Genomic DNA, 27662 nt, shown 5'->3' with positions numbered 1-27662 from the left:
ATAACTGGCGATGGGACTTGGATCTATGCTTACGACCCCGAAACAACCGATCAATCGAGCGAATATCGTGCCAAAAATCAAGGTCATGTTGACTGTTTTCTTTGATTATCGTGGTGTTGTGGTATCGTGGTATTATTTGAACGTTATGCGTCGTTTGCGTAACGCTATCCGCCTAAAAAGGCCGGAATTGTGGAAAGACAATTATTGGTTTTTACACCACGATAATGCACCATCCCACACTGCCCTCGTAATTCGTGGTCATTTCGCCAAAAACTCAACCCATATCGTTCCGCAACCACCGTATTCACCTGATCTGGMBCCGTGCGACTTCTGGCTGTTCACCAAGCTCAAAAGACCGCTCCGGGGACACCGTTTTTATAACTGAAACCATCCCGGAAAGTGACTACAACCAGTGTTTCGAAAATTGGAAAATCTGTTGGCATAAGTGCATTGCATCGGTAGGGGATTACTTTGAAGTTGATGAAATTGATTTGGAAGAATAAATAGGGAATTTTCAAAATAAATGCAATGTCACCTTATCTTTGGGCACAGTACACACTGCAGATATTGAGTAGATTTCTCAAGTGGTCAAGGTTTAGGGAAACAAAAATGTTAACAAGACTCACTAGATCAATGCTTACAGCTTTTCAGATTTAACCGAGCTTATGCTCAAAATTCAGCATTTGCCGAGTTGACAGTTCTTGGCCGGATAAAAATCCGGTTCCGGTGATGTGGTTCTATAAAAATATACCGTATAAATTTTTACCCATCCGGAGTCGRGGATCTCTAGATTGATTGGCTTCATCGGATCATAAAAACAAAGTAATGYCTCTTCACTTATTTGGGGTGCTCACAGTTACCTATTAATTTTAATTTTCGGCAACTTTAAWTTACATAAAACTTGAGAAAAAAACATTTTTCTAAACTACTTTAGCCAATATTTATACTCTTGCAACATTTGTACACCAAACGGTTGTTTGTAACACTTAAAACTAACCAACTTATATATATATAGAGTTATATAAATATAAATGATCGGGATGATAAGAAGAATTGAAAGCCAAGTGAGCAAATGTCCGTTCCGGACGGTCGGATCGCATGCCTGTGCAAGCTGTAACTTGAGTAAAAATTGAGATGTTGTCATGAATCCTTGTACACGTTCGTAACGGACCACTGCCACCCGCTTTTAATCGAAAACCTATAAAATGTCATAACYAAGCCGCAAATTAAGATACATACCTGTTATTTGGTACAAGGGGATTGCAGCAGTATATAATATTAAATCAATAACTAAATGCTACAGACACATTAAATTTTATATTCAGAATGGCTAATGAAGCCTTTATATGGGCCGGGCTCACAGTTTGATCATGGGGGTGACAGCGCAGACATTTAGGTGATATCACATAGTTTCGAACCTAATCGTATCATTATTTTGCCATTCCCATTGCACGGCGTGAAATCGTGCTGCAATCAGTCCTACTCCCCATATAACACTATTTTAATTTCTATCTGATTTTTTCACTTTCAATTTTATAGAAATCAATCATCAACTAATAAATCGGGATAAAACTTCGCACTTTAAAGTATGCCATATTAGGTCTAAAAATTGTCAAAATCGGACCATAACTATWYTAGCCCCCCCATATTGGAAACGGTTTCCCGGAACGGTCGTTTGAATTTCTGAATTGCCCGAAGTTACAAAGAAAATCGGGCGAATATGGTGGTTGCGACGGTGCAAAATCAAGAGTTGTCGGCCCAATCCTTCTTTCACGAATAGCTTCGCGYAAATGCCGCATAACACTGATATAGTATACACCTCAATAATCGAAGAAAACTCTCAASATGACTTTGATTTTTAATTGTGGTGTTGTTTTCGGCTTCGGCTCACCTTTGCCACGATATTCGGCCGATTGATCGTCTCTTTCCRATAATAATACATTTGATGACATCCCGGTAGTCGGAAAGCATTGTTTCACAGACGTTATCACGACGCTGTTTAAAAAAAATTTAGTATGTATTATCTCATATCGGATTTACAACTAACTCCATCCCAGGAACAGTAATTCCCTAACTATAGTGGAATTGCTTTTTTCAAATATAAATATGTACCTGAAATACGAGGYTTGTCAATTAAGTAATGACACTGATTTTATTGCCGCGCTTGTGGTAAACCTGTGACCTTGGAATTCCCTTTCTCTTTTTCCGGCATCCCTCCCCTTTCCATTGATATAATCGCTCTAGCTTGTTCAGTTCGCCGGCTGCGTCAAGTTGAGTAGACGTGTGTTTGTAGTGCTCGTCACAAAAATGGAAAAACGAAATCAAGAGYAACGCTAAAATTGTAAGAGTGTATGGTGATAGTGCTATTAGTCGTRCCCAGGTGTTTCGATGGCACAAAGAGTTTAAGGAGGGCGTGAAAGCGTGGAAGACGAGTCGTGGAGTGGGAGACCAATCGCTGTGCGGACTGACGCGAATGCGCAGCGTGTTCGGCATTAATCCGTAAAGATCGGCGTTTAACATGTTCGAATCGGAACTGAGTATCCAGGGCGCGCCCAGACATCGCTCGTAACTGGATTCTTCATCACGACAACTTGCCGTGCCACACTGCCTTCAGTGTGTCGCAGTATTTGGCCTCTAAAGAGATCGCCGTGTTGCAACAGCCGCCTTATTCRCCCGACATGTCACCCTGTGACTTGTTTTTGTTTCCTAAACCAAAATCGGTGGTCAAAGGAACCCATTTTGAGTCGATTACGRACATCCAGGCGGCCGTGACGAGGTTACTCGCGGACGTCCCTGTCGAAGCGTTCCAGAAATGTTACGAAGCATGGAAAACGCGCTGGAATCGCTTTATAGCTGCCCAAGGGGACTACTTTGAAGGGGATGGCAGAGTTGTAGAATAGTTATCAAATATACGTTTTTTATGGAATCAGTCTCATTGCTTAATTGTCATACCTMGTATGTATRTACTTATCAATTTCACTCCTATCTCTTCTTTTTAAATTTCTTAAAATCTACCTTAAATACTCGTATATGCCATACTATTTATTATATGCTATGTATACTTTACTAGTTATGTAAATGTTTACGCAGTAGCTAAGGTTGGTCGCCAATTTATTGCTTAGTCATGTTTGCGTTTTGGAATTAACTTTTTAAAGTGGCTGAAGACAAAGGTATATAATTAAGTATATGTATATAAATATAAATGATAGGGTGGTATATTATTTTGGATAAAAGAAATTAACCGAAATTGTTTAGGCATTATTCTAGTTGTTTTAAAATAATATACATGGATGTAGATAGAACTAAATATAATGTGTTGAAGAGCTTAATTGTTTATCTCTCATTTTGGAGMTATTCCCTAAGAAAATACTTGAATTTCCTCTAAAAATATTTKCACCGAAAAATGCATCCTCCTAATGTGTCAGTGCCCATTCGATTCCCGCTTCGCCCACTGAAATTAGACGATAGTAGGCGAGATTTTACCAGATAACAGTGCGAATGTAATTGACTTGGTATTCATAGAATGCTACATGCTTATTCTTAAAGTTCGCCTGTTCAAGCGAAATACAATATTTTTACGCGCGCCAGAAAAAAAGAGCTAGTACTATCGCATTCCGGACCCTCGTCGTTAAATAAACGAAGCAAACGTCAAGCTGAGCACGAATTTTTTCAGTGCTAATACTGTGTGGCTAACATCACATCGCCAGTCGACTAAAAATTACAATATTTTGTCAACAACATGGGTGGCGTTCTACTGTTGATTTCTTCAGCTTTATCCTTTTTATTCGGCTGTCTGGCGATCGCTTGTTGTATGCAAATGACTATTTGGGTTGACAAGAGGTACGAACAGCAGACTCGACGAGCAGATATTCGATATAGACGGAGACAGACGGAACGTAACACTGGTATGTTTTGATAACAGTTTGTTTTTTATAAATTAGCCTAATATTTGCAGTTGTTTAAACAAATATACGTTTCAAATTTTAGATTTTTCTTTTAAAATAAGAGCGAGCTCATTTGTTTTATAAAAATATCAAAAAATTYTAAATTTAACAAATGAAAACTAAAGTTACGTAAGTTGTGTTTTACATTTCGGGATTTGGCAACCTTAGCGTTGCAATCGGACAACTCACAACTTTAACGTAAAGTTTGATGTTTTTATTGTTATTCGAATGTTTAGACATACGAGCGCTATATGTGTTGTTTACAGTAATTTAAAATATTCATATCAATCGCAGATCACTCCAAGAAAGATTTCGTGAAAGTCGTCCAAAATCAGTTGTTGTTCCGGAAACTATTGATGCCGTGAGCAAAGTGATATTGCAAGATCGTCATGTGACCTATCGTGAGATAAAAACAACTATAGGTATTATTGGGACCAGCATACCTTCAATATTGAAAGGACATTTTAGTGTAAYAAATATTTGTTTACGGTAGAACCCAGACAATTTGTCGATCCCTCAAAAAAAAAAAAGGCATTTTTGAGTACTCAAGCCTTCAATGTGGTAAGCAATCCACCGTAAAGGCTTGATTTTCACCGAATGACTTCTATACCATTTCCATACGTAGAAAATGAAAAAAATTAAGAGGAATGTTAAGAAATTATGTCTTGGAGATAATTTAGCTCAAACGCATGCAACAATRTACAGATCATAATGGAGATATTTTGAAAAGCAATAAAGCGATTTTCGGGGATTAWWATTTGTTTTTGTTCTCTAATCCCGAAATATAAAAGGCAACCAACGTATTTTAAACTTTCGTTCTCTTAAAAATCTATATTTGAAATCTTTAAAAATATTCATTAGTTTAGGAAAAAATTTAAAAGGGTTTCTATTAACAATGAGAGGATAGTTTTGAGAATGAAAATATGGTGTTATTCTTCGATTTATTCCCCAGCTAGAGTAATGGATTTTTTGTTACGGTCCTTAAACATTGCATTACCAGACGATAGGTGAAATAGAAAATAGTCGCTAGAGTCTAAATATATTGTGGGGTTTAATCCCTTCTTTCTAGACGCCACATCCGTTCGTAAAGTTTTCCTTTTACTTGAAGTCGTAATTTTGAGACTAATTAACTTATAACTATTGGAAGAACTGAACTCACATGAAGGTAGCGTCTGCAATGTAAGAATAGCTAATTAATTGACTTCTCAGCACTTGTATCGTAGCACCAGAAATACCAATTATAACTTGAATTAGGTTTGCCACACGAAGTCTTTAACCCCCAAAAGAAAACGTCATCCACGGCACAAAATATATATGTACATATATATAGATCATGATATATTTATATATATATAATGATCGTTCTGAAATTTGTTCCTTTTCTCCCAAAAAACTTTATTTTTCATAACCGCCGATATAKTACTATTACTGCATACACCTGTCATATAAACCATAATATTCGAAGACATTTTACAAATCAGACTACTATATCATATAGCCGCCATTACACTGAAAGATTAAAATAAAGTTTWAAGAAATGTTTTAAGCCGCCTTTATAAACTTAAAAGCMAAAATCAAACATGTAAAAAACAAGCTCTACATAAACGATGATACATTTCAAGGTTTCATAACTCTTATAAATAAAAAAAAATTGATAATATTTATTATCATTCGAAAGAACAATCATTGTCATTTATATTGTGAAGATTACATCTTTCAAATGTTAACCGCGGCTACGTCTAAGATGGTCTAATGGCTCATTCGACTGGTAACTGGTGAATGACACACGTTATGTTTTTCTCCAAGGCTTGAATCGAAGAGGGATTGTCCGTATAGACTTTAGACTTTACATATCTCCACAGGAAAAAGTTTTTAACGGTGTGATATCACACGATCTTGGTGGACAAACGTTCGGCCCAAAACGTAAAATTATCTGCTCACCGAAGTGTTCTCTCAATAAATCTATCGAGTGGGGCAAGGTGTGGGAAGTGGTGCCGCCTTGCTGGAACTAAATGTCGCCGAGATCACGAGCTTCAATCTCAGGCAAACTGTTGTTTTTTTTCAGGATAAATTGGCAGCCCTTGAATCTCTTGARTTTGTTCTTCGTCCCAAATAAGTACATACGCATTGAGCCAAAAATTAGCCTTACCRCTGAACCGAATTTGGCTACAAAATGTCGGATCTTCTTGGAACTTTTCATGAGCCCAGATAACGAAGTGATATTGGCTGGTAAGGTCGAGCGGCTTCAGTTCTTGCACAAGCTGTATTTGGTAAGCTTTCAATTTAAGAACTCGACAAAAAATGCGTCAAGTCATTGCATATGTTCACGGACTTCGTGTACACTCTCAGCAATGGCTGCAATATTTTCTTCACTGCATGCTAGACGTGATCTATTCGGTTAAATGTTATTCAATATTGAATGCGGGGGCTCAAGATGGGCGATGGTGTTGCAAATAGTACGATAAGTTGGCCGGTTATGTTAACCAAGTTGAGCAAAGCGCGCGAACACATTCTATAAAGAACGTTAACTTTCGTTGAACGRTTTGTAAACGTTGTTCAGGCGTAAGTCTTTCCATGATGAAATGCCAAACAATACTGAACAAAAATAACATRACAGCTTGACACGAATCACGCGCGATCTGTCAGGGAAAGGCAAACAATTACGTCTACTTGGATCACCCGTTAGAAATATAAATCGAATAAGTCTTCTCATGAATACGACGCCTTATCGTRCATGTCTTTTAAATATCTAATGAATAGATTGTTGAAGACCCTCATGGAATATATTTGTTTAAAGAGAGTGACAAGAGATAATGCAATGACGTGAGGCTAGTAGACAAAAAAAAAAAAACAAAAAGAAACAATCGAAATCCTCTCATATTGTGTCACGAGTCCAATTGCACATTGGTTTCGTAAGAAATTACTTAATTGGTTATCACAAAATGCCAAAGTTAATTAATAGGGCTTTTAATTAAGCTTCAGGTAGCAGTCTGGTAAGTTGTGCCTATTTTCATGACTACTTTGGAGGGTGGTTTTTTATGGGGAAATAAAAATTAATTATTTTTAATATTTAGAGTGTTCTTATTTACTTTATTACTATTAATATTGTCACTCGAAGGTGGAACCTCAAAAAAAATGCATATGGGTGGCCCGGATGATTTTGGCTCTTGATGTTATCTGAAATCAAATATTGTTGATTATTCTTAATCTATAGACATGCCTTTCTGGTCGGGACTACTAAAGTTAAATTTCAAGGGTAAATAACAAAATGGTGCGCTTTGAAAAAAAAAATCCTTTTATTTTAGCAAAGAAAGGGTTGTAAAATAAAAAGTTAGTGGTGAAAAAAATTCTCGTTAGTACCGACGAAAACTATAAGTGTATAGAAGAGCCTGTTAAAAAAAGTTAGGACCCGGGCCGACCAGAAAAACAATGTTTTGAGAAAAACGCGTTTAAAGTTCAAAAAGTTCGAGGGAGACGACTCCGAGGCGCTCTAGAAAGCTCCCTATAACCCCGGAAATATTTCGAATTTCAGTCTGAACTTTTCATAGTATTTTTCAAGACAGTGTACTTTCAAATTAMGCAAAARCAAATTTTCRATTTTTTGAACCCAAGTTACCAGACTACTACCTTAATATTCGATCAGAATAAGAGCACGACGCTTCCTGTCTCTGTTTAGCAAACAAAACAAAATCGTAACTCAACCCATACAGAGGGACTACAGAGTGTGCAAAATATTTAATCTTATCAGCGAATAAGTACAACAAGTGCCATTGGGTCTGTGGATTAGATTACCATTACGCCACTTATGGAAGAAACGATGAAAAACGCACACAACCCATTTGAAGTTGTACAAAATAATACGAGTGTGGTGCGGTTAGCATGAAAGCTAAACAAAACGGTAGTTTATGGKTTTAAATACTGAAACGAATAATAGCTTAAGTGGTTGACCAGTGTTTCGTAAGTGTCAGCGTATTGTAGTCGTAGTCGCAAAACGCTAACATATCTGCTTAGATGATATATTCATAGACGAGCGAGTGTAAAACGAGCGTCGTGATGTAAATATACTTCGACAGTGATTTATTCTTAAGTACATAAATATTGAAGGGACCGGTACGCTGTTGAGTTTTTTTATTATTGACATAAAACGTAAAAAATTGGAGCCAAAAAGGTTCTCGCGTATAAGAGTACGGGGAAAATGAGTATTTTTACTTTGATCGTAGTCATATTTCTCTTTACATTTGTGGTATTGCCAATTTTTTGCTATTATACACGAATTGAAAGCAAACCATTGGCRAGAATATGTCCGCAGGGATATAGATATTGCAATCACAATCGCTTTCGGCAGCGAGGCGTGTGGCAACAAGCAGGCACGCGACGTGCCTATAATGGTGTGTATAACATTTTACTTAATTGAATGATCTAAGTGCGTTCCTTGAGATGTTTTTGCTGTTTCGAATTACAAATTTATAGATTTCTGGAAATAAAAATAAAACAAAAAAAAAAAAAAGAGAAGAAAATGATATACGTGGCTAAGTCTCTAGACAGTTAGGACTTGTCTAAGACGTGTGTAAGTTTAGGGCAAAACTTTGAGCATATTTGTACTCATGTATTTTTTATCCAGCCAGTAAGCAACAGTGAAATGTTGCCTCATACAAAGTATTCTAAAAACAAAATTATAAGCACACAGTTAAAAACACAACACTATTTGTAGATTATGGAAAAAAAATATTACATTTCGACTATAAAAAGCTTAAGAAAAGTTTTTATGGATTGATGAAAACAATAAAATACGTTAGAAGGTATGTACAATATCCTTCTTAATTAATAAAAAAGTGAACATAAAAGAACTTAATCAGCGAGGTTGTATGGCAGATATATGGTATAGTATATTCAGATCGGATTGTATCGTTGCCAAATTTTGAAGAATTCCTTCGGGTTAAAAACAGTAAAAATCCTTCGTCTCAAAGAATTGTACATCAAAGATCTGTGTAGGATTTCATGAAGATCGGTTGAGTAGCTCTCGAGAAATCTTGCCATCCGACTTCAAAAACACAGTTTCGATATTTTAGAGGTGTGGTAGAATTTAATGAGGCAATAAAAAMAAAACGATAACTTTTAATATAATCTGTTCAGGATATAATAACCTGGTAGTTGATTGACATAGAAATGATAAGTTGGTATACTTTCACATTATCGATATAGATTAACAAGTCGTTCTGATCATTATATATAGTGGCTACTCTATATAAAATATAGATACTATACTCAAATCAAATAGATTGTCAAAATCGCCTCATCCCAATTATTACGAATTTTATTTATGGAAATAAATTTCACAAATTTCAAAAAGTCCAAGTCTATTTAAATTACAAAGTCATTGCATAAATGATGGGCAAAGCATTTTTAGCACCTGGCGTGACATTTATAAACGCTCATAAAGAAAATAATCTTATCAGCATTATAGGGGCAATATCGCTCTTGAGTGCCCATATACAARGCATAAAATGTTCAAGAAAGGTATAACACGCATTTAATATTTACAAAWTTTGCTCTGCAAATGCGCTTATCAATTAACATTTCAATTATYATATGTTTAAAATTGCCTTACTTATCGCAACTAAGCAGCGAACTTGCATAGTTTTTATTTTTTTTGGTCGGATTGCGGTAGTTTTCTTCAATTGTTCCGCCTATAAGCACAGTTATTTGCGGCTGCACTGTGTAAATTTAGCTTTAAAATTAGTCAAAATAGTTAACCACGAAGTCATAGAATGATGTTCCTTACTTACTTTGTTATTGTCATAATAATAGTTTTAATTTATCAATTTTTTGTGGTTCGTAAAAAATTATKAATTGATTTTAAACTAACGAAAATCTAATACATTTTTRTTTTAATCCAAAATGAAGGTMACCCTACGCATGTTTACCGTAATGCGTGCGCAAAATCGTCTTGAGAGTGGTACGAATATTATCTATTTGAAAATTTACAAAATAATTTTATTRAAACTTTGGAATACGTARACTTCAAMTATTTCAAAATATACTAACTTGTGYAYATGTATATTCTGYAATCATTAATTTAAAACCTGTCAATGATATTTGTGCTTGGCTTGCTGCTTTTTTTGCTTAAAAAAAGTGCAACCCAGTTTTGAAGAAACTCGAATAGCCCTCAATTSGTATTAGCCTTTTCTAACGTATGCAAAAAAATATAAATGAAAATGCATTTTCTGATGTTGCGCTAGTTATATCACYGAAAACAAATATGGAAAGAATATTTTCTCTGATCAGTCTTACGAAGAATTTGTAGAAGTGATGAACTAATCATATACAGTAGCCCTCCAAAATATSCGAAAATCAAATTGTTCCAATAGCAAGTTCTATATTAAATAATATTTAAGACTTATAAACTGACTACCATCCACATCGCATAAGCACTTCTTTGAAAATTTAATCCTTACTTATAATTTAATTTTGAACAAAAGTAATTTAATTAACGATATAACTTAATATTTTCGGGCTGAACGGTGGTAATAAAGTGTGATAGAAAACAAGAAAAAACGTTTACTTCGGCTGCACCGAAGCTAATATACCCTTCACAGGTGCTTTTCTTTTAGTAACTATGTGTACAGTTTGTATGGCTGCTATATGCTATAGTTAACCGATCTGCACAATTTCTTCGGAGATTACATTGTTGCTTTAGAAAATAACCTGTGCCAACTTTTGTGAAAATACATTGTGAAATGTAAAAGTTTTCCATACAAGAACTTAATTCCGATCGTTCAGTTTGTATGGCAGCTATATGTTATGGTGGTCCGATATCGAATCATCAAAATCAAAAAATAATCATTGATATTCAGAAAGCTGTAAAMATGAAAATTTTGCAAATTTTGTTAGAAAGTGTTAATTGTTTGACGAAAAATGTTATTAAACTTATCAAATACGTACGTATCACCTAAAACTAAACAAAATAGATATAGAGTTAAATATATATAATTGATCAGGATGACGAGAAAAGTTGAAATCCGATTGACTGGCCATAACTAAGCATTAAATTAAAATATAGACCTCTACTTTGGCGCATTCGATCCCAGTAGCAAGGGACACCTGTGGCCAAACAATTCAAAAAACAAGAAAAAACGTTAACTTCGGCTGCACCGAAGCTAATATACCCTTYACAGGTGCATTTCTTTTAGTAACTAWGTGTTTAGTTTATATGGAAGCTATATGCTATAGTAATTCGATATCGGCAGTTCCGACAAATGAGCAGCTTCTTGAAGAGAAAATGGCGTGGCGTGGCGTGGCGTGGCACCAACCTCTAATATGTTTAATAACAGGGTCGAACCACGTCAAATGATCCAGACGCATACACCGTGTTATTAATATTCGATGTGCCATACGTTTTAAGAGCGGTAGGGTAACAAAAAATAMAATGATATGARTGAACAAAATTTTTTTGCAGTTTATTAAAGGTGAATATTTTCCACGTTGTGTTACATACTTTTCAGTTTTTTTTAGCGCGAAGAACACTCGAAGAATTTCAATTGTTTAACAGAAAAGTATATGTGTAAACAAATGGATCATGAAAAAATGAAAAAGAAACATTTTTCTTTGACTTCAAAAAATTTCATCGATTTATCTCCAGTAGCTTATGAGAAAATAATTTTACAATTTTATCGTCATCTAAATTTCAACCTTCAATAAGTTTAACAACCAAATTATTTTAACGAAATATTTATATCACTGGTATGTCTGAGACATATAATTGAARTTCAGTGATAGTATTTCTCTGACAATGATATGTCTGTATGTCAAAAATGGGTTGAAGCGGACCAATACTTCCCTTAGTCCCCATATAACTAAAATAAAAATTTTCTCGAATTTCCGGGTAACTTTGTACCKATTATATCGACCAATATGTGAGTTATCTCAATGAAAAGGAGCTAACGTGTTTTACTTATAACAGTGTAACCTTATGTGTTTGTCAGTATAGGAGTTATGTATGTATGTATGTATGTATATATTAGATTGTCAAAAAAGTCTTGCGGTATTTTTATTGAATTTCCAATTGTTCATAAAATTTCTTTTGATGACTCATGCCCGATGCTGCTGCTGCTACTATGCCGGTCTCTTTCGACCAATTCAACGATTTTATCGCAATTTTCGACGACAGGCCTTCCGGAGCGTGGCGCATCTTCGACCACCTCTACACCAGAACGAAAACGTTGAAACCGTCGTTGTGCGGTGGAAATAGAAACTGTATCGGGTCCACAAACTGCACAAATTTTATTGGCGGCTTGAGATGCATTTTTGCCTTTATCGTAGTAGTACTGTAAAATATGCCGTATTTTCTCTTTATTTTGCTTCAGTCAATCAAACACGTGTTAGCGCGTGAAATGAGCTTTCCAAAACGGTATAGCATGACTCGATGCGACGAATAAAACTAGAACTACGCGCTTTCAGCGCCAACTAGAGAAAATACCGCAAGACTTTTTTGAAAACCATATTTCTTTGTTCCAAGTCGATCAAATAATTTTACAGCCGTTTTCTTTTCTTCAAGTTTATTCTTTGCTAAAGAAATCCATATTTTTTTGCAGAGCAGTTATTCTTCGAATTGATAGGTATTCAAACCAACTTTTATGGCGATCTTGTTAACTTCAATTTCTCAGAGCACAAGACAAGTCTCTCGCAAAGTCAATGAGTTGTAATTTCCATATAACAATTATCATTTATCGACTTCTTAACCTAATAAAGTAAAATGTACGAAGTTTTTTCATAAGTCTCTNTGGCTTTGATTAAGCTTAAACTCCGTAAACGAAAAGGCTTATTTTGGATCATTAGAAAATATAACATTTCTGCAAACGCTTAAGGTTAAAGTTTCGTGTACTTTAATCTCCCTTTTGACGCATTTAAAGGATCAAATTGGTATTTTGTTTGCCCGAGTCTATTAAATCCAGCCTCTTTAAGGCGTTTTCGTACATTCTGAGTGCTCACTCACTATTTACATCATTTTCTACAACGATTTGACATGCCTAGGCGGTTCATAATATGATTCTGGTGATTGGTATTCTTCTTTTTTCCAGTGCCAGAGTATCGTTGAAAGGTCCCAATATTTTCAAAAACTTTAGCGCTTACATATATATCACGAAACCATACTTGCAGTTGAAGTACATCCGAAGTGAAAGGAAAAATTTGCGGGAAACATTATTTTTTTAGTTAGAAAAATATTTCAAGTAGAAATCACCAACTGCTCTTCAAAATTAAATATCAACCTTAGCTCTTATTTCACCATTTTGGCTTCATTTTCGTTCAAGCAAGCAGTAATAGCAATATATCAGATAACAGTATAATCGATTAGAATCAATCGTTAGCTGATACGCTTACGAATATGTGCCCGTAATTCCAAAAATGCTTTTCTATAATTGTAGAATTTAACTGTATTAGAATCTGGCTTTACAAGTGACAGTTACGYTCACTTGACCATAAGAGATGAGTTTACAAATCGCGACAAGTCATCTTTTGCTCTACAACTGCTGAAAAAATAATAAAATAAACTATTWAAACTATTAGGGGACCACTTAGTCATCATCCTTGTCACTGGTTCTTTGCSTTTTCGTAGTGATTTTATTAATAAAAACATCCTAAATCTTTGATTAATTTTTGCATTCACCATCCTCTYTTTCCAGATCGCCAAGGCAACATTTTCACAATCGCAAATGAGAGCGCCAACAACCCGTTACCGCATCGTTTTTCAGATTTCTTCTATGTTGAACCGAGCGCCGAAGAGGCAGCCCGCATTCGCGCACAATTGGAGAAGGATGAAAAGGATTTACCCACCTACGAAGAGGTGATGGCCATGAGTGCCGCTCAAACGGCGGCCGGCACTTTATCGCCACCACCTACAACTTCGACAACTTCCGTTGCCACAACGGATACGACAGTGCCGCCATACTCAGARGTCAATCGGAACGGGATTCGGGCAGCTCCAGTAACCTTGGAAATGGATGCAATTGCGAGACCAACAGGAAACGTAACAGTACCAGCCGCGGAAGCAGGAGCAGCGTCAACATCCCGTGCTGCCGCCGCCGCTGCCACAAGTACAGCGACTACAGCTACTGTCGTCACCCTTGCCAATTCGGTGTCAAATACGAGCGTGTGATCCACCCACTTGCATTCAACAGTCAATAGTATGCCGTATTGGTCTGCATACGGATAACGTGGTGTATGAGCAATATAGTGTCTTCTGAACTTACAAATGCTACCTGCTAAGCATTACATAAACGTGTATAAATATTTGTAGGCTTGGCAGAAAAGTCAATATTGTCATGTGCTAGTGATTTCATTAAGAGTACGCATTTAAATGTCCTTTCATATGTATATAGACACATTCCGACATTTTAGAGACTGTCATGTTTTTACCAGTGCATCCACGGGAATGTCCTGTACCTATTTATATAGTTTCTATTTTGTGTAAATTAACCCTTATTTTATAAGAAAACTTATTAAAAAAGTGTGAGTAATTAAAATAGCTTTACAACAGACGCCGTAGCTACCGGTTATTTATAGAGAGTACAAATACGGGTACTCTTCCACATTTATATCGAGCACAGGTGATCTTTTATTGTAAATGAACGAGTATTCATAATGATAGATAATATAAAATTTTAGCATAAGTTGTTGTAAATCGAAAGCTTTAAAAATATACACCCTTACAAAAAAACTGAAAGTTGTTGTGTGTGTGTGTGTGTTTTTAAAATTTGAAGCTCACTAGGTATGGCTGTAAAATCGAAAATAAAAAGTGAAATAATCAATTGGAATTTAAAATTGTGCTGTAGTCCGCGGGGGTGTGGGTATGAGGGCTAAAGGAAGTATTAACCCGATTCAACTCACAATGACACAATGGTATATTATTATCAAGGAAGTATTTCCCCAATAGCATATCTCATAGATAGACCGGTATTTTCGGCAAAAAGTCAGTCATTCGCACTGGGGTCCAAATATTCGGAATGTCCGATTGGTAATTTTATATTCGAGATGGCATAACTCAAAGTCACCGATAGCAAGGGCTTAAGTCGCAAGGCATATTCGGCACCTCTCAACAGATGTGAGTGGTGGTGCATGACGCTGATCAGGCGGGTTGTCAGAAGCCATATGCGTACGGCAACCAAGAGTTGTCACCTCCTAATCCAGGGTGTTATGCGACTCCCGTGCCCTTTGAATGTTTTTCAGGTAGGAAGTTTATGTGGCTGTATTCTAGCGGAGCCTTCCCAACACCGGTCCGAATTGGAAAGCAACGGTGGTCTTACCGTGCAATGAAACTCTGGCGCAGAGGACCTTTGTGTGCCGATTATTTTGTGAGCGATGGCTTGAGCCTCAAAAGCAGAATTCAGTAGAACTTCAACAATCAAAGATGCAAGGACTCCTCTGCATCTGCACGTACCCGACAGACAGCACCTAAAGTCATACTATAACTCACACCGGTCAGGCAGCCAGGCATATACTGCTTCAAATGACAGCAGAAAGGTGTGGCATGAAGGACTTAACTGGTGTAATACCATTGGCTCTTCTCTCAAGGGACAGCATTTCCAAAAGGATAAATTCCARCAAGAAGTTCCAGGTTACCCTCAGCAGTAAGGCTGAATGAAATGATTTCACTCTCGATCTGCCGCTTAGGTGTAGTCCAACCAAGTAGTATACTGACGTCTCGAAGACATCGGAGGAAATTTGTGCAGGAATCACAGTATCACGCACCAAACCAAACTTTCTGCCGGTCTTCATATCATATGATCGGTAAAAAGGAAGGAGTAGGCAGGGAGTGGTATTGGCAACAACTCCAAGGCATTCGACATACCAAGCTGATAATGGGTGGCTATAACCTTAACAGGTTTCAATCCTTATAACCTTAASAGGGAMAATCTCCGACTACTTGTCACATTCTAGACATTATAAGCTCAAGGAGTACTTATATTRCATGGAGCCCGAAACTCCAGAAAGCTCTCCCTGGCGCATTCAGTTACTGATTATTCACGCTTTTCGTAGGAAAATTCTAAGAAAATGTTTACTTATTACTTACATTACGTTTTCAAAAAAAAAAAACTGTCGGGTGAATGTAGACTTTAAGCAAAACTGACCAGCAGAACACGAACCACTAGTGGATTTAGCGTCGAAGCGGACTCCTTTAGACATGAACCAAGATTGGTGCGGTCATCGAAACTGGCGCTCCACGTGGAAAGCCTATAAAAGCGAGATCGTAGCCAACTGCGCTGCACGACCGTACGCAACATGTGACTGCCACAATGACCAATCAATAATCAGATCTGTGACTTACTTACCACTGTAACGAAACTCCACGCGAGGTCGTCTCGTGAATCAAGAAGACGGAAAAAGACGAGATAGTCCTAGAAATGAAGAAAGCGCAGATGACGAATACGGGTGCATATGAAAAGGAGATATGCAAGGTGCTAGGTAACTAGGCACAGATAAGAGCCTTAATTCATGCRTCATCGTTAGAGATCCGCGATCTAGATAAGGTAAAAACGAAAGAGGGTATAGTAAATGAAACTCGATCACAAATTAATGAGCTAARCAGCGGGCATCAGTGTTCCGACATCGGACACAAGAAGGTTGATTCATTCACGCAGGATCAAGATTGGGTGGGTGATCWGTAAAATAAGGATCATATAGGAAATTTTTCAGGTGCTTGGAATATGAGCATTATGATTGATGCAAGACTGAATTTCAAAGCAAATGTTGACAATTCCTGTGGCAAGGCAGTTTCAGTGACAGCGGTCCTATCAAGAATAATGACTAACACTGGCCAGGCAGCTCTGCTAAAATCAGCCAGTCAACACTGATTACGCGACTGCTATACGAGGGATAGCACTGGCCAAAAAACAAATGCCAATAAGTGTTCGGGTTATGTACCATTAAAGCGGACTGACTAGCTAACTAAAGTCTATCAAAAATGTAAATCTCTAACGGCTGAGGATCAAAAAAAGGAAAGATAGGCGAGCCTCGAAGAGAGTCAAAGACAATGGTATGCGCTAGAAAAGRGAAGATAGACTCATAAGCCGTACCAGCYTKGATTGAGAGATATTGCGCGGAGACRTACTTTTATCTGACGCAAATCTTGACGRGCCAARGCTGTTTCAGAGAGTACCTCTACATKTTAATCCCGTGCTGATGAAAACTCTGAGCATATCTCTTTCAAATAAATAAACCAAAGCATGACGCCCGACAACGTTATAAGTCATATGCTGCAATCAAAGCTGGTATGGATGAAAAGGAAAGAACGGGCCGTAACGGTGATCCAAAAGCTCACGACAAGAGAAAGACGCGTAAAAACTTMAGACCAGTTAAGTAATCCCGCAGAGAATTTACGAAGATGCATTCTTGCCCAGCTTCATCCTCATAAATCCTATAACACATTCATGGAGAATATTATAACTGCTAATAAGTCATGTCTTTATGAGTTGGACATGTAAACAAGTCAACAATCGTCGGAATGGAACCCGTTTACAATTGATCGAAGAGATAAAACAAAATTCGCCGAAAGAGATGAGGACCAACCTAAAAAATTCTTATGAAAAGTGTTTCGAGTGTATTACATCTGGTGGAGATTACTTTGAAGGCGACAAAACAAATATTGATAAATAATTAAATAATTTAGATTTTTTTTTACAATATTTGTATACTCTGTGGCAACATATTGCAAGAGCTTAGGAAAACTTTTTTAGAATAACTAAATTACCAACCACAAATATATTTTTCTGGTAATCATGTAGCGGGTATTTTTTAGACATGTGGTTTTCAATTATGTGGTACGTTTTAGAGGAATTCATCGTTTTAACTGCGTTTACTTGATTTAAACTCAGCTATGTTGTCGTCGACGTCATCTAAATGAAGGTCCAAGAAACGTGCTGTTTCCACGGGGGGTCAGATGAGTGGAGTTGGTGGCACATGTCCAGAGGTGGTCAGTGTCATGCCGACACTCATTGCATGCAGAACAATGTACAGTATCCAGAACGAAGCTGTGCAAGGGTCACTCTCGTTTCTCGCGGCAACTCGAGCTCTTCGTCTGCAATGGGTGGTGATTTGACTCCGAGTACTCCATTCACTGGAAAGGAGTTGGTGAAGATGTTGATGGCTCCACTGTGAATGGCGGTCAGTGCTTGTCGGAAGTTTGTTGCGTCCGAAGTCTGGTCGGCATATTGTCTTATGTCTTTGACGTAATTGATAAATGACCTCTTGATTGACCCAGCTGACTGCAGGGTGACGAAAGAGCATCGATTTTATTTCTAAAATCTTTTTTTTTATCGTTTAGCGCTTCGAATTTATTTTTGTCACCCTCCACAAAAAGCTTGAGTGATATGTCTATGAGCTTGCATGATTCCAATAGTAATAATTGCATTCTGCCTGCGGTGTTATGTGTTCACTTCAAAAAGAAAATATTCTTCCTTAGATTAAAAATAAATTTTAATTTTTGAATTCCRATAATGGGATAAAACTGTTCCAATCTAATTTTCTAAATATTTCAACCCTAATTTTCAGTTAATACGATCTTATTAAGTATTATTGTACTCCATTCAAAAATTTGTGGAATAACGGTTGTTGGAATCAATTATATTAACTTGGAATAAAATAATGTTTCGACATCGCAAGTTGTCACATTATTAACTGTACAGCTGTGTTTTTATTTTCTTTTAAAGAAAAATTATTGTAGAACATAAACTWCATTTGGCAATGCTACAGCTCAGGTAAGAAATGTCAAAAAGAAAAAAAATCAACAGCTGTTGAATATATTGGCATGTCATTTATTTCGGCATTTCAATTGCAAATAGAAATTTCGATCACTTACTAAAGGAATATGTTGTCATTCTGTAGGAGCTGAAGAAATGGGAGATATCAAAGTAAGACTCATATCTCGCTATCATACTTGATTAGATTATTACACATTTCTAATGACAGGTTGAATTTTCCGTACAAATGCGAGGAGAGCATTGTGCTGAAAGAGTGCGCAATGCCCTTCAAGGTACGAGTAAAGTCGACATTGATTCGTCTGAAGGACGAGTCACAATAGAAACAAAAGAACCGTGGTATGTTATTAAGGAAAAAATTGAGAGCACTGGACGAAAAGCTGTATTAGTTGGATTTGGTGGACAGTCAGCGGTTGCGATTATAAATACTACCGGCAGTGACGTTGACCGTACACCGATACAAGGAATTTTGCGGTTTTGTGCGTTAACAAAAGATAATCCAGGCGTAGTGGTGGATGGTGTTGTAGATGGTTTGACGCCTGGATTACATGGTTTGCATGTTCACGAATCGGGGGACGTATCAAGTGGTTGTGCTTCCATCGGAGAACATTACAATCCACGCGACTCWCCACACGGCAGTCCAGACAATGCACCTGATTCACGGCATGCAGGTGATTTGGGCAATATACGCGCTGATGAATGTGGTCGTGCTACCTTTCGTTTTGTCGACCCTGTCTTAGCTGTGTGGGATATCATTGGGCGCTCAGTGGCGATAACAGCGAATGCTGACGATTTGGGGAGAGGTGGCAATGAACAGAGCCGCATCGATGGCAACGCTGGTGAACGGTAAGAATTTGCTATTATCATTAGTTTCTGAGGTAAATAAAAAAATCTGATATTTTATAGCATTGCTTGCGGTATAATTGCACGTTCAGCAGGAATTATGGAAAATTTCAAAAAGATTTGTGCTTGTGATGGCGTGACGCTATGGGATGAAAGAAATAAACCTATWGCTGGTGGAAATCGCACACAAAAATTATAAAAGGATTTCGGTAGTGTTAAGCATATAGTTATTGTCTACATAATAAGAGGTACGCTTAGGGTGTAATAAAACAGGTGATATGAAATACTATTATAAATATGTACTTGCATTTAAAAAATAAGTTTATTCAATTACAATCATCTATGGCTTTGCTTTCTTCGGGTACATTGCTCTGTTTGGCTTTTAATTTTATTTTGGCCAACTGCGTTTTGCATTTACTTTTGTAACTTTGTACTATTTTGCCACAGTGTATAGGTGGAGATATTGCGAATGTAGCGTGAATCTAAAAGTTAATTGTAACATAGAAAACTACAAAATCAAAAACATTGTAAAATTACCTCTAAATAATCCTCTAGTGATTCATAAGGTATGCATTGTTCCAAAAGATCAATTGCAGTTTTGAATTCCTCTACTTTTAAAACGAATTTCATATCCGAAATATTTCGCTTGTACCAATCAGCATATGCCGTTATATTTGTGTCAATATCCATCGTTATTGCGGTTGCGGCTCGTACCGTCAGTAGCAAATGAAGCATACACTCGAGTTTGGGAAGTACAACTATTTGACTTAGTCTTGTTCTTAAGTATTCTATGAAATCATACAAAAATTAAACTTTCCTCCTATATTTTCTACTTAAAAGAAAAAGAACTAACTTCGTATGAATGACGAATTTTCCTCGCTGCATTTACTTGAAATTGTTTGTAAAAGAATCAAATAAAATTTCCATTGGCTGAAGTGCTCCAGAGAAGACAACTTAAAAAGGTACGAAATCGCTTCCTGCTCAGAATGCCGAAGTAACTGAAATTTCAAAACCATTACTAAATCACTTATTTGAATAGTTTTTGAAGATACATACTTTTTCATACAATCCCTTAGTGAATTGAATTTCATCTACGCCCTCATTAATCCAGTTTGAAAAATTGCCAAAAGCTGTTTTGGCATTGCTCTTATGCAAATCCAAGACAGTACCAATGTGCCTCTGCATCAAACTTACTGTAAAATCAGCTAAATTCAAGAATATCAAGGATTTACGCTTTAAAATGAAGCATTGCAAACAAAAGATGAAAAAACTTACTTGGCATATTTTTCGTAATGCCGTTTATGTAAGTTAAATCATTTAGTTGTGGGTTCTCTATTAAATCTGTATATAGCCTGGAAAGACACTCATCAAGTGCGTCATTTAGCCTTATTGCATTGCTGTTATCTAATATTTCATAAAGTAAATTAATAACTGYCACTATAAATAATATCACAAAATATTACCATAATGCGCCACGGTATACAATTCTTTTAATAATTCAAATTCTGCTTCGAGAAAATCATTCAGAATCAACTGAATTTCCTCWTCGTTCTCCAGACTGCAAATGTAAATATTATATTTAACGAATTTACAATGAATTTCGATTACTCTTACAAACCTTAATATATAATTACTTGYCGTGAGCACATTCGCCGATTGCAGAACAGCTAAAACTCGCAAACTTCCTATATTCCATGGTAATTTGCAGAAATACCTTGCAGCTAGCAACTAGAAGTTTAGTTAGAATTTTTGTAGTTGTAAGGTGAACAAATTTATACCTGCTCAAACGGACTTAAGCTTTGAAACAACATCTTCAGCTCAAACCTKTCCAAGAGAACTGGTCTACTGCATCTCTCTTTTATAGCCTATAAATTAYTTATGTATAAATAAACCGTCTCATATTGTACACTTCATTTACAAATTTATACCTCAAATACAATTTGTAAACTTTCATTTACTTCATAAGCCATTTCACCCTTTTGCTATAACATCAATAAAAAGTAAATTGTTTCAACTTCGAACGAATTGAAAGCGGTCGCTCATTTGATTCAAAGCGGCGCCAAGGATTAACAGCTGTTACTGTGTAGGTCTGTTCGGGTACAGCAAATAATTTTCGGCAAACACACATATTTTTATTATATGAATTATGATGTTGTGTTGTAAAAGTTTTGGACATGTTACCGTCCTGACAGTTATTGAACAAATATTATATGTATGYAAATACATAAGTATATATACTAGGTATCCATAAGTAACGTCTGCTCCATGGTCATCGATTGGGGAATCGCGTTCGCCTTCTCCTGGCGTTGTGCGTTCACTGCCATTCAGGAGGCTGGAGAAGTGTTCCCTCCCTAATTTAAGTATGATCTGGGCATCGGTAACTAGATCACCTTTGGGGGTTCTACAAGAGTATGCTCCGGTCTTGAAACCTTCAATAAGCCGCCGACCCCTGTCGGCCAGCTTATCAAGCTCTTCGTACTCACGAATTTTGGCCTCTTTCTCTTTCTGTCTGCAAATGCGTCTCGCTTACCTCTGTAACTCTATGTATCTATCCCTTCCCGCACGTGTTGTGKTCGATCGCCTGTTTTCTTTCCGCTGCGACACGGCACTCYTCGTCGTACCAGCTGTTTTTTTGCACTTTCCGAAAACCAATGGCAGCTGTACGTAAGGAATTTSAAATRCCRTATCACAGTTCCCTTATACCGAGTTGGTGACGAGTGCTCTCAGAGASCAGGAGTGCAAGTCGAGTAGAAAATCGTTCGGCTATCTGTGGTGATTGCAGCTCTCGACGTCGAACATTCCTTGTGTTTGTTGRCGTGCGKTTTTTGCTGCACAGAGGCGGGTGCGAATCTTGGCTGCAACAAGATAGTGGTCCGAGTCGATGTTAGTACTTCGAAGCGCATGCACATGTCTTCCGTCTTTCACAACATGTATATAAAGCAGTGAGCAAATGATCTAGTTTTGCAGATTTATGGGTCGATAACAAACGCATTTTTGTTGAAATGTACATAACTCAGCTGCCGATAAGCCCGATTGCTGGAATAGTACATACGTCATTTGTACGCACAACGATGATTATTTTTACCATCTATATGTATGTATTACATATTTATTAGGGAAGACAATTTCAAGCTCTTAGTAAAGTTTGTTAATAGCACCAGATTCTTATGTTTTCTGGAAAGGAAAGTTACTGTCTTAAATTCGACAAATAACTAATATATACAGGTTTTAACTCTTAATCTGCAAAAACTAAAGATTTTTCATTATTTTGCTTTTAGTTCATTGGCTGCCAGTGTATTATCGGTGATCACGACAAAAATCTACTCCCAGGTGCTAATCAAATAAAAAAAAAATACATGATATGTAAACCCGTCGTACACCCTAATGTACTTCAGCACTCTTATAAGACGAGTACAAATCGCACTAGATTTAACTTTTCTTTTAAATCAGCTTGAATCATAAATATACAAGCTCATTGCTGTTGCAACCGCAGTGAAGTAATGTTATTTGATGGAAATGCCGCTTTTTAACGGAATAAAATCGGTGTATTTTATACGTTCGTTTGAATTCTCATAATTTTTTCCAGTTAAAATCTTAAAAAATCTTAATTATTTTAATAACAATGCATTTGTGATTATAGAAATGTGAATACTTAAATAAAAAATAAAAAAAATAATATCATTTTACACATGTCTGTGATCTACACATACATAAGCAATCGCAAATGCAAGTGGCAGATAGTGGCAAAAACAATCAACCAACACTTGGAATACTTATGTATGATTGTTTGTAACAAATGTAGATAATTTGAGTGATATTTGTGCGAAAGAAGTAAGCAAATCTTCACACTTCGGAAAGTGATAAAAAGCATTTCACATTGATAGATTGTGAAAATAATTTATTTATCAACTGTTATGTACCTCGGCCACATTGGCATTGTTTGTATGTTCTTACATATACATACTTACATACATATGTACATATAGTATGTGTTGATGTCAAGAAGTAAATACTAAATCAGTTTACAATAAATATGGCATTCTCTTTATTCTCAATTACTTCATACTAAATAACAGATAACAGTAACAATAATAACACACAATAAAMAAGTACAAATCAGTATTTAATTCTGCTTACTTAAGAACTGTGAAGACTGCACCATTTAGCACATAGTTTGGATGAGCATGGAAGATCTCAATATTTGCACCATAGCGTTAGTGATTATAGTATTTTTACTGTTCATCATTCGGGTGAGTATTATGTATGTATGTATGTAGTATGTATGAACCAACAATTATATAAATTTAAGCGAAAAAAATTAAAATAAAAGTGTTTAAAAGAAGAATAAAACATAATTATTCAAAAAAAAAAAACTTTCTGAGTAAGATTTCTTAAAAAATGTATTATATAAATCTTTAGAAAACCTAAAAAAGCTCAAGCTTCTTTTTTTTTTAAATTGTTAAACAGTTTATTTTGAAATGTCCAAAACTCAGTTCATTTAATTTTTTTTATTGAAAATCTGACTGTTTCACATTACAATTATTATTAATAATTGCTTTAATTCCAAATAATTACTTCTGACATAATTTAGTTTGTATTATTTACTTCAAGCTTAATCATTTTCATTATTTAAATTAGCTATTTTCGATCAGTTGTTCTTTAGTTATAAACTTATGCTGCCGAAAATATTTGTATCTGGTGCTACCTGGGTTGAATAGTTATTGTGTAGACAGAGAGATCGTGCTACAAACACTAAATTGCTGTTCATTTTGCAAAGTGCTAAGCTTAACAGGWATATTGTTGAAGTTCCATGCCATTTCATTCAATGATCTCAAGTTATTGGTTTGAAAGTAACTCATATGTTTGATGACGAAGTTGGTCCAAGTTGCTTGGTTGCCATAAATTTTCTTAAATATGTTTGTACTATTTTGTNTTTAATAAATGGGTGAAATCTCTTTGTGTAGGTATACAATTTTATTTAATTTCTGTAAGACAAAATAAAATGTTTGGGCCAAATTTGCCGCCCCCTAAAATCTGCCGCTCTAGGCTCCAGCCTACTCAGCCTGCTGATAAATCCACCACTGGATCACAAGTTATTGGTTTAAAAGTAACCCATATGTTTGATGACGAAGTTGGTCCAAGTTGCTTGGTTGCCATAAATTTTCTTAAATATGTTTGTACTATTTTGTWTTTTAATAGCTTAATATATTAATTATGTTATATTTTCTTATAAACAATTGATGAGAATTTGTATTAAAGATTTTATGAAATAGTTTTGTATAAAAAAAAACTTTCTAACATTTTTAATACTTGWTACTATTTCTAACCAATAACTTTAAATAAGTCAAAATCCGTTAAAAAAGAGTGGTATAATTGCAAACGGCGCGCATTGCTTATAAAAAACTATAGATATATAAACAAATAAGGACGGTCTAAGTTCGGGTATAACCGAAGATTTCATACTCTTGCCTAGTGACCTAGTAACCGAGTATACTAAAATTATGGAGGGAACACTTCTCCAACTTGCTGAATGGCAGTGTATGCATAACGCCAGGAGAAGGCGAGCYCGATTTCCCAATCGATGTCGTTGGAACAGACGTTCCATAGCCCGATCATGAAAAAGTTCGCATAGCAATTACCCGCCTAATGGACAACAAAGTAGCGGGGTAGTTTCTTTGTAAAATATGGTCGAATGAAAGCATGCCCAACGATTGGAATTTAAGTGTGCTATGTCAAATCCACAAACGCAGAATAACTCTTGCCTTTGCGCGTTAGCCACGGCGAATATCGCATTCGATGGAACTGTATGAGCTGTATGAGATATAAGACGACATTGACATAGTTCAGTGATTTAAAAGACAGCGGCTACGCTGGCTGGGTCATGTTGTCCGAATGAAGGAAAATACTCCAGCTCTGAAAGTATTCGACGCAGTACCCGCCGGGGGAAGCAGAGAAAGAAGAAGAAGACCTCCACCGCATCTTGCGGCTATAACCGCGTAAGTGGTTTCTACGCTTGTAAAGAAGAAGAATACCTTTAGATACATAAGGCTTGTTAGTTATATTTGATATTGGGCAAGTTTTCGSCCRATTTTATTCATTCGTTGTTATGAAAACACACTTTTCYATTTTAATTGAGATAACTCMTACATATRTACATATATTGGTCGATATATTCAGTGCAAAGTCACCCAGAAGTTCGAGAAAAATTTTATTTTAGTTATATGGGGACTAAGAGAAGTATTGACCCAATTCAAAATATTTTTAACATAAAGACATACTATTATCAAGAAAAGATTATTTCCGAATTTTAATTACATATCTCACTGTTAACCGATATTTTCGCTAAAAAGTCAACTATAAGCAATCTCAATTCTCATATTATCAGCTTTACAATTTAAACATCTTCTAGTTGAAATTGAAGAAAATTAAATATAGTTTTAAATCTATATAAATAAACAAAGATAATCATAAATATTTAATATATGTATRTACAACATGTAGAAGTACTCACCGATATGACTCTTTCAACTTTTTAACAATTTATAATATTTAATTTATTTTTGTTTGCAGATACTCTCCTTATCAATTCGAAATTTAATTTTATTGCGGCAACTGAAGTATGAAGGTATGTGTGCAATTTATTTTAATATTTAAGGAAATCTCATTTGTTTACGCATATCATATATAAAGAATAAAATAAACGGGTGGGTGAACTGTTTGTGTCGGTTTGAAAAGGTGAACGTCGACGACAGAGGTTCTGGTTGGCAAATCAACATGGAATGGTATTTCAAATAGACCAGTGATATTAAGCAAACCATTCTTGTACTGGTTCAATGATCTTAAGAGTTTATTTCTGTGTCGTTGTTTCAATGAAGCAGTAGCATAGCTGGGACGTGAGCATGGTTTACAAGTGAGTAAGTGCGCTAGACATCTTAAGAGCCAAAGGCTTCTTATATTTCTCGCATTTCYGCTGACTTCATTTGAAATGCTATACGAGTATGTCAGGAACGACTCAACCAAATTTAATAATACTTACTGATCTGACATATTTATRTTACAGAGTGATCGGAAAACACATCTCAAAAACGGAGCATAACCATTGAAGTATGTTATTAACATCAGTGAACAATGTTTTCATTTGGGGGCGATATTTACGTGTCAGACCCCACTTCTACACATGACTCCATMCTTCCGTTCTGCTATAGGGTGCAGAGGCATGGACGATGACAACATCTGATGAGTCGGCCTTAGGAGCTTTGGAGAGAAAGGTTCTGCGAAAGATTTATGGTCCTTTGCGCGTTGGCTACGGCAAATAGCGCATTCGATGGTACGATGAGCTGTATGAGATATATCACGACATTGACATAGTTCAGCGCATTAAAAGACAGCGGCTACGCTGGCTAGGTCATGTTGTTCGAATGGACGAAAACACTCTTACATTTATCGTATAATGAGCATGTATTGGTGTGTTTAACAACAATGTGTTACGTATCATAATAACGCCGCAGCTCTTAGGCGAATGAATGATGGCCCCATATAAAAAATTATCAAGCCAAGCAGCCGAATTAGACCCAGAGGCCATTTGCCGAGAGCTCATCAGCATAAACAAAGCAGACTCGATTTAGGAAAATGTGGGAGCAGAGCAAGCCAAAAAGGGTCGTTTGTAGCAAGTTCGTTAGCATGCAGCTGAAAGCCGAGCTCTTGTGGCCTAATTCCACTGCTTGGCTATATTTTTGTCAGACGTCTAAAAGCAGTTAAACCGGACGCATCTCCAACTTTCAGCAGCTTTTAATGTTATGTGTATTTCCCTCCATTTTACTCCCAGTTTACTTCCTCCTAGTCCTTTCTTACTACTATTTTGCATTTGAACCTTATCAAGAAATGATCAGGTTTGTTCTACTCATGCAACATGTTTCTGCAGAGTATAATAGTTTTTCTTACTTAATAGTTGCATTTGYTGCCTAAAACTAATCCAGCTAGATATAGGATTATATATATGTCCAATATGCATATAAAGGATTCAGGATGAAGAAACTAGTTAAAATCCGGGTAACTGTCTGTCCGTTCGTCTGTGCAAGCTGTAACTTGAGTAAAAATTGAGATATCTGAAACTTGGTATGCGCAT

General features: G+C 36.3%; 4 protein-coding genes across 13 annotated transcripts in view; 3 read left to right on the top strand and 1 right to left on the bottom strand.

The window, feature by feature from the left end:
* LOC108979007 (clathrin coat assembly protein AP180) overlaps nt 1-14194 on the top strand; it is a 58997-nt gene extending 44803 nt beyond the window's left edge. For 6 of the 9 annotated variants that reach the window (XM_018949568.1, XM_018949566.1, XM_018949565.1 and 3 more), the window contains one exon: nt 13625-14194. In XM_018949568.1, the coding sequence (XP_018805113.1) occupies nt 13625-14097 (473 nt within the window). In that variant the 3' untranslated portion in view covers nt 14098-14194. Of the gene's footprint in view, nt 1-3559; nt 3906-7861; nt 8333-9630; nt 9776-9848; nt 9901-13624 lie in introns of those variants that run through there. The other 3 variants (XM_018949569.1, XM_018949564.1, XM_018949562.1) reach the window with 3 other exon arrangements.
* Nucleotides 14195-18722: 4528 nt separating this feature from the next.
* On the top strand, nt 18723-19826 carry LOC108978917 (copper chaperone for superoxide dismutase). Its single transcript, XM_018949432.1, has 3 exons — nt 18723-18847; nt 18906-19540; nt 19601-19826. Exons 1-3 carry the CDS (start codon nt 18833-18835, stop codon nt 19734-19736), a joined length of 786 nt encoding a protein of 261 aa, XP_018804977.1. The 5' UTR covers nt 18723-18832; the 3' UTR covers nt 19737-19826.
* LOC108978916 lies at nt 19817-21575 on the bottom strand. The gene is made up of 9 exons (XM_018949431.1): nt 21466-21575; nt 21316-21402; nt 21156-21265; nt 21001-21095; nt 20813-20941; nt 20594-20742; nt 20391-20535; nt 20075-20325; nt 19817-20019 (listed from the first exon to the last, which is right to left on the bottom strand). Exons 1-9 carry the CDS (start codon nt 21505-21507, stop codon nt 19864-19866), a joined length of 1164 nt encoding a protein of 387 aa, XP_018804976.1. The 5' UTR covers nt 21508-21575; the 3' UTR covers nt 19817-19863.
* A 1434-nt stretch (nt 21576-23009) lies between these two features.
* The window catches only part of LOC108978972, a 19064-nt gene continuing 14411 nt past the window's right edge, over nt 23010-27662 (top strand). The window contains exons 1-3 of one of the 2 annotated variants that reach the window (XM_018949500.1): nt 23010-23368; nt 23614-23787; nt 26108-26162. In XM_018949500.1, coding sequence (XP_018805045.1) covers nt 23716-23787; nt 26108-26162 — 127 coding nt within the window. In that variant the 5' untranslated portion in view covers nt 23010-23368; nt 23614-23715. Of the gene's footprint in view, nt 23788-26107; nt 26163-27662 lie in introns of both variants that reach the window. The other variant, XM_018949499.1, reaches the window with a different exon arrangement.

The sequence above is a fragment of the Bactrocera latifrons genome, unplaced genomic scaffold, assembly GCF_001853355.1.
Source record: "Bactrocera latifrons isolate USDA-ARS-PBARC rearing strain unplaced genomic scaffold, ASM185335v1 scaffold_13, whole genome shotgun sequence".
Lineage (NCBI taxonomy): Eukaryota > Metazoa > Arthropoda > Insecta > Diptera > Tephritidae > Bactrocera > Bactrocera latifrons.
This window is presented reverse-complemented; position numbering and strand designations above follow the sequence as displayed.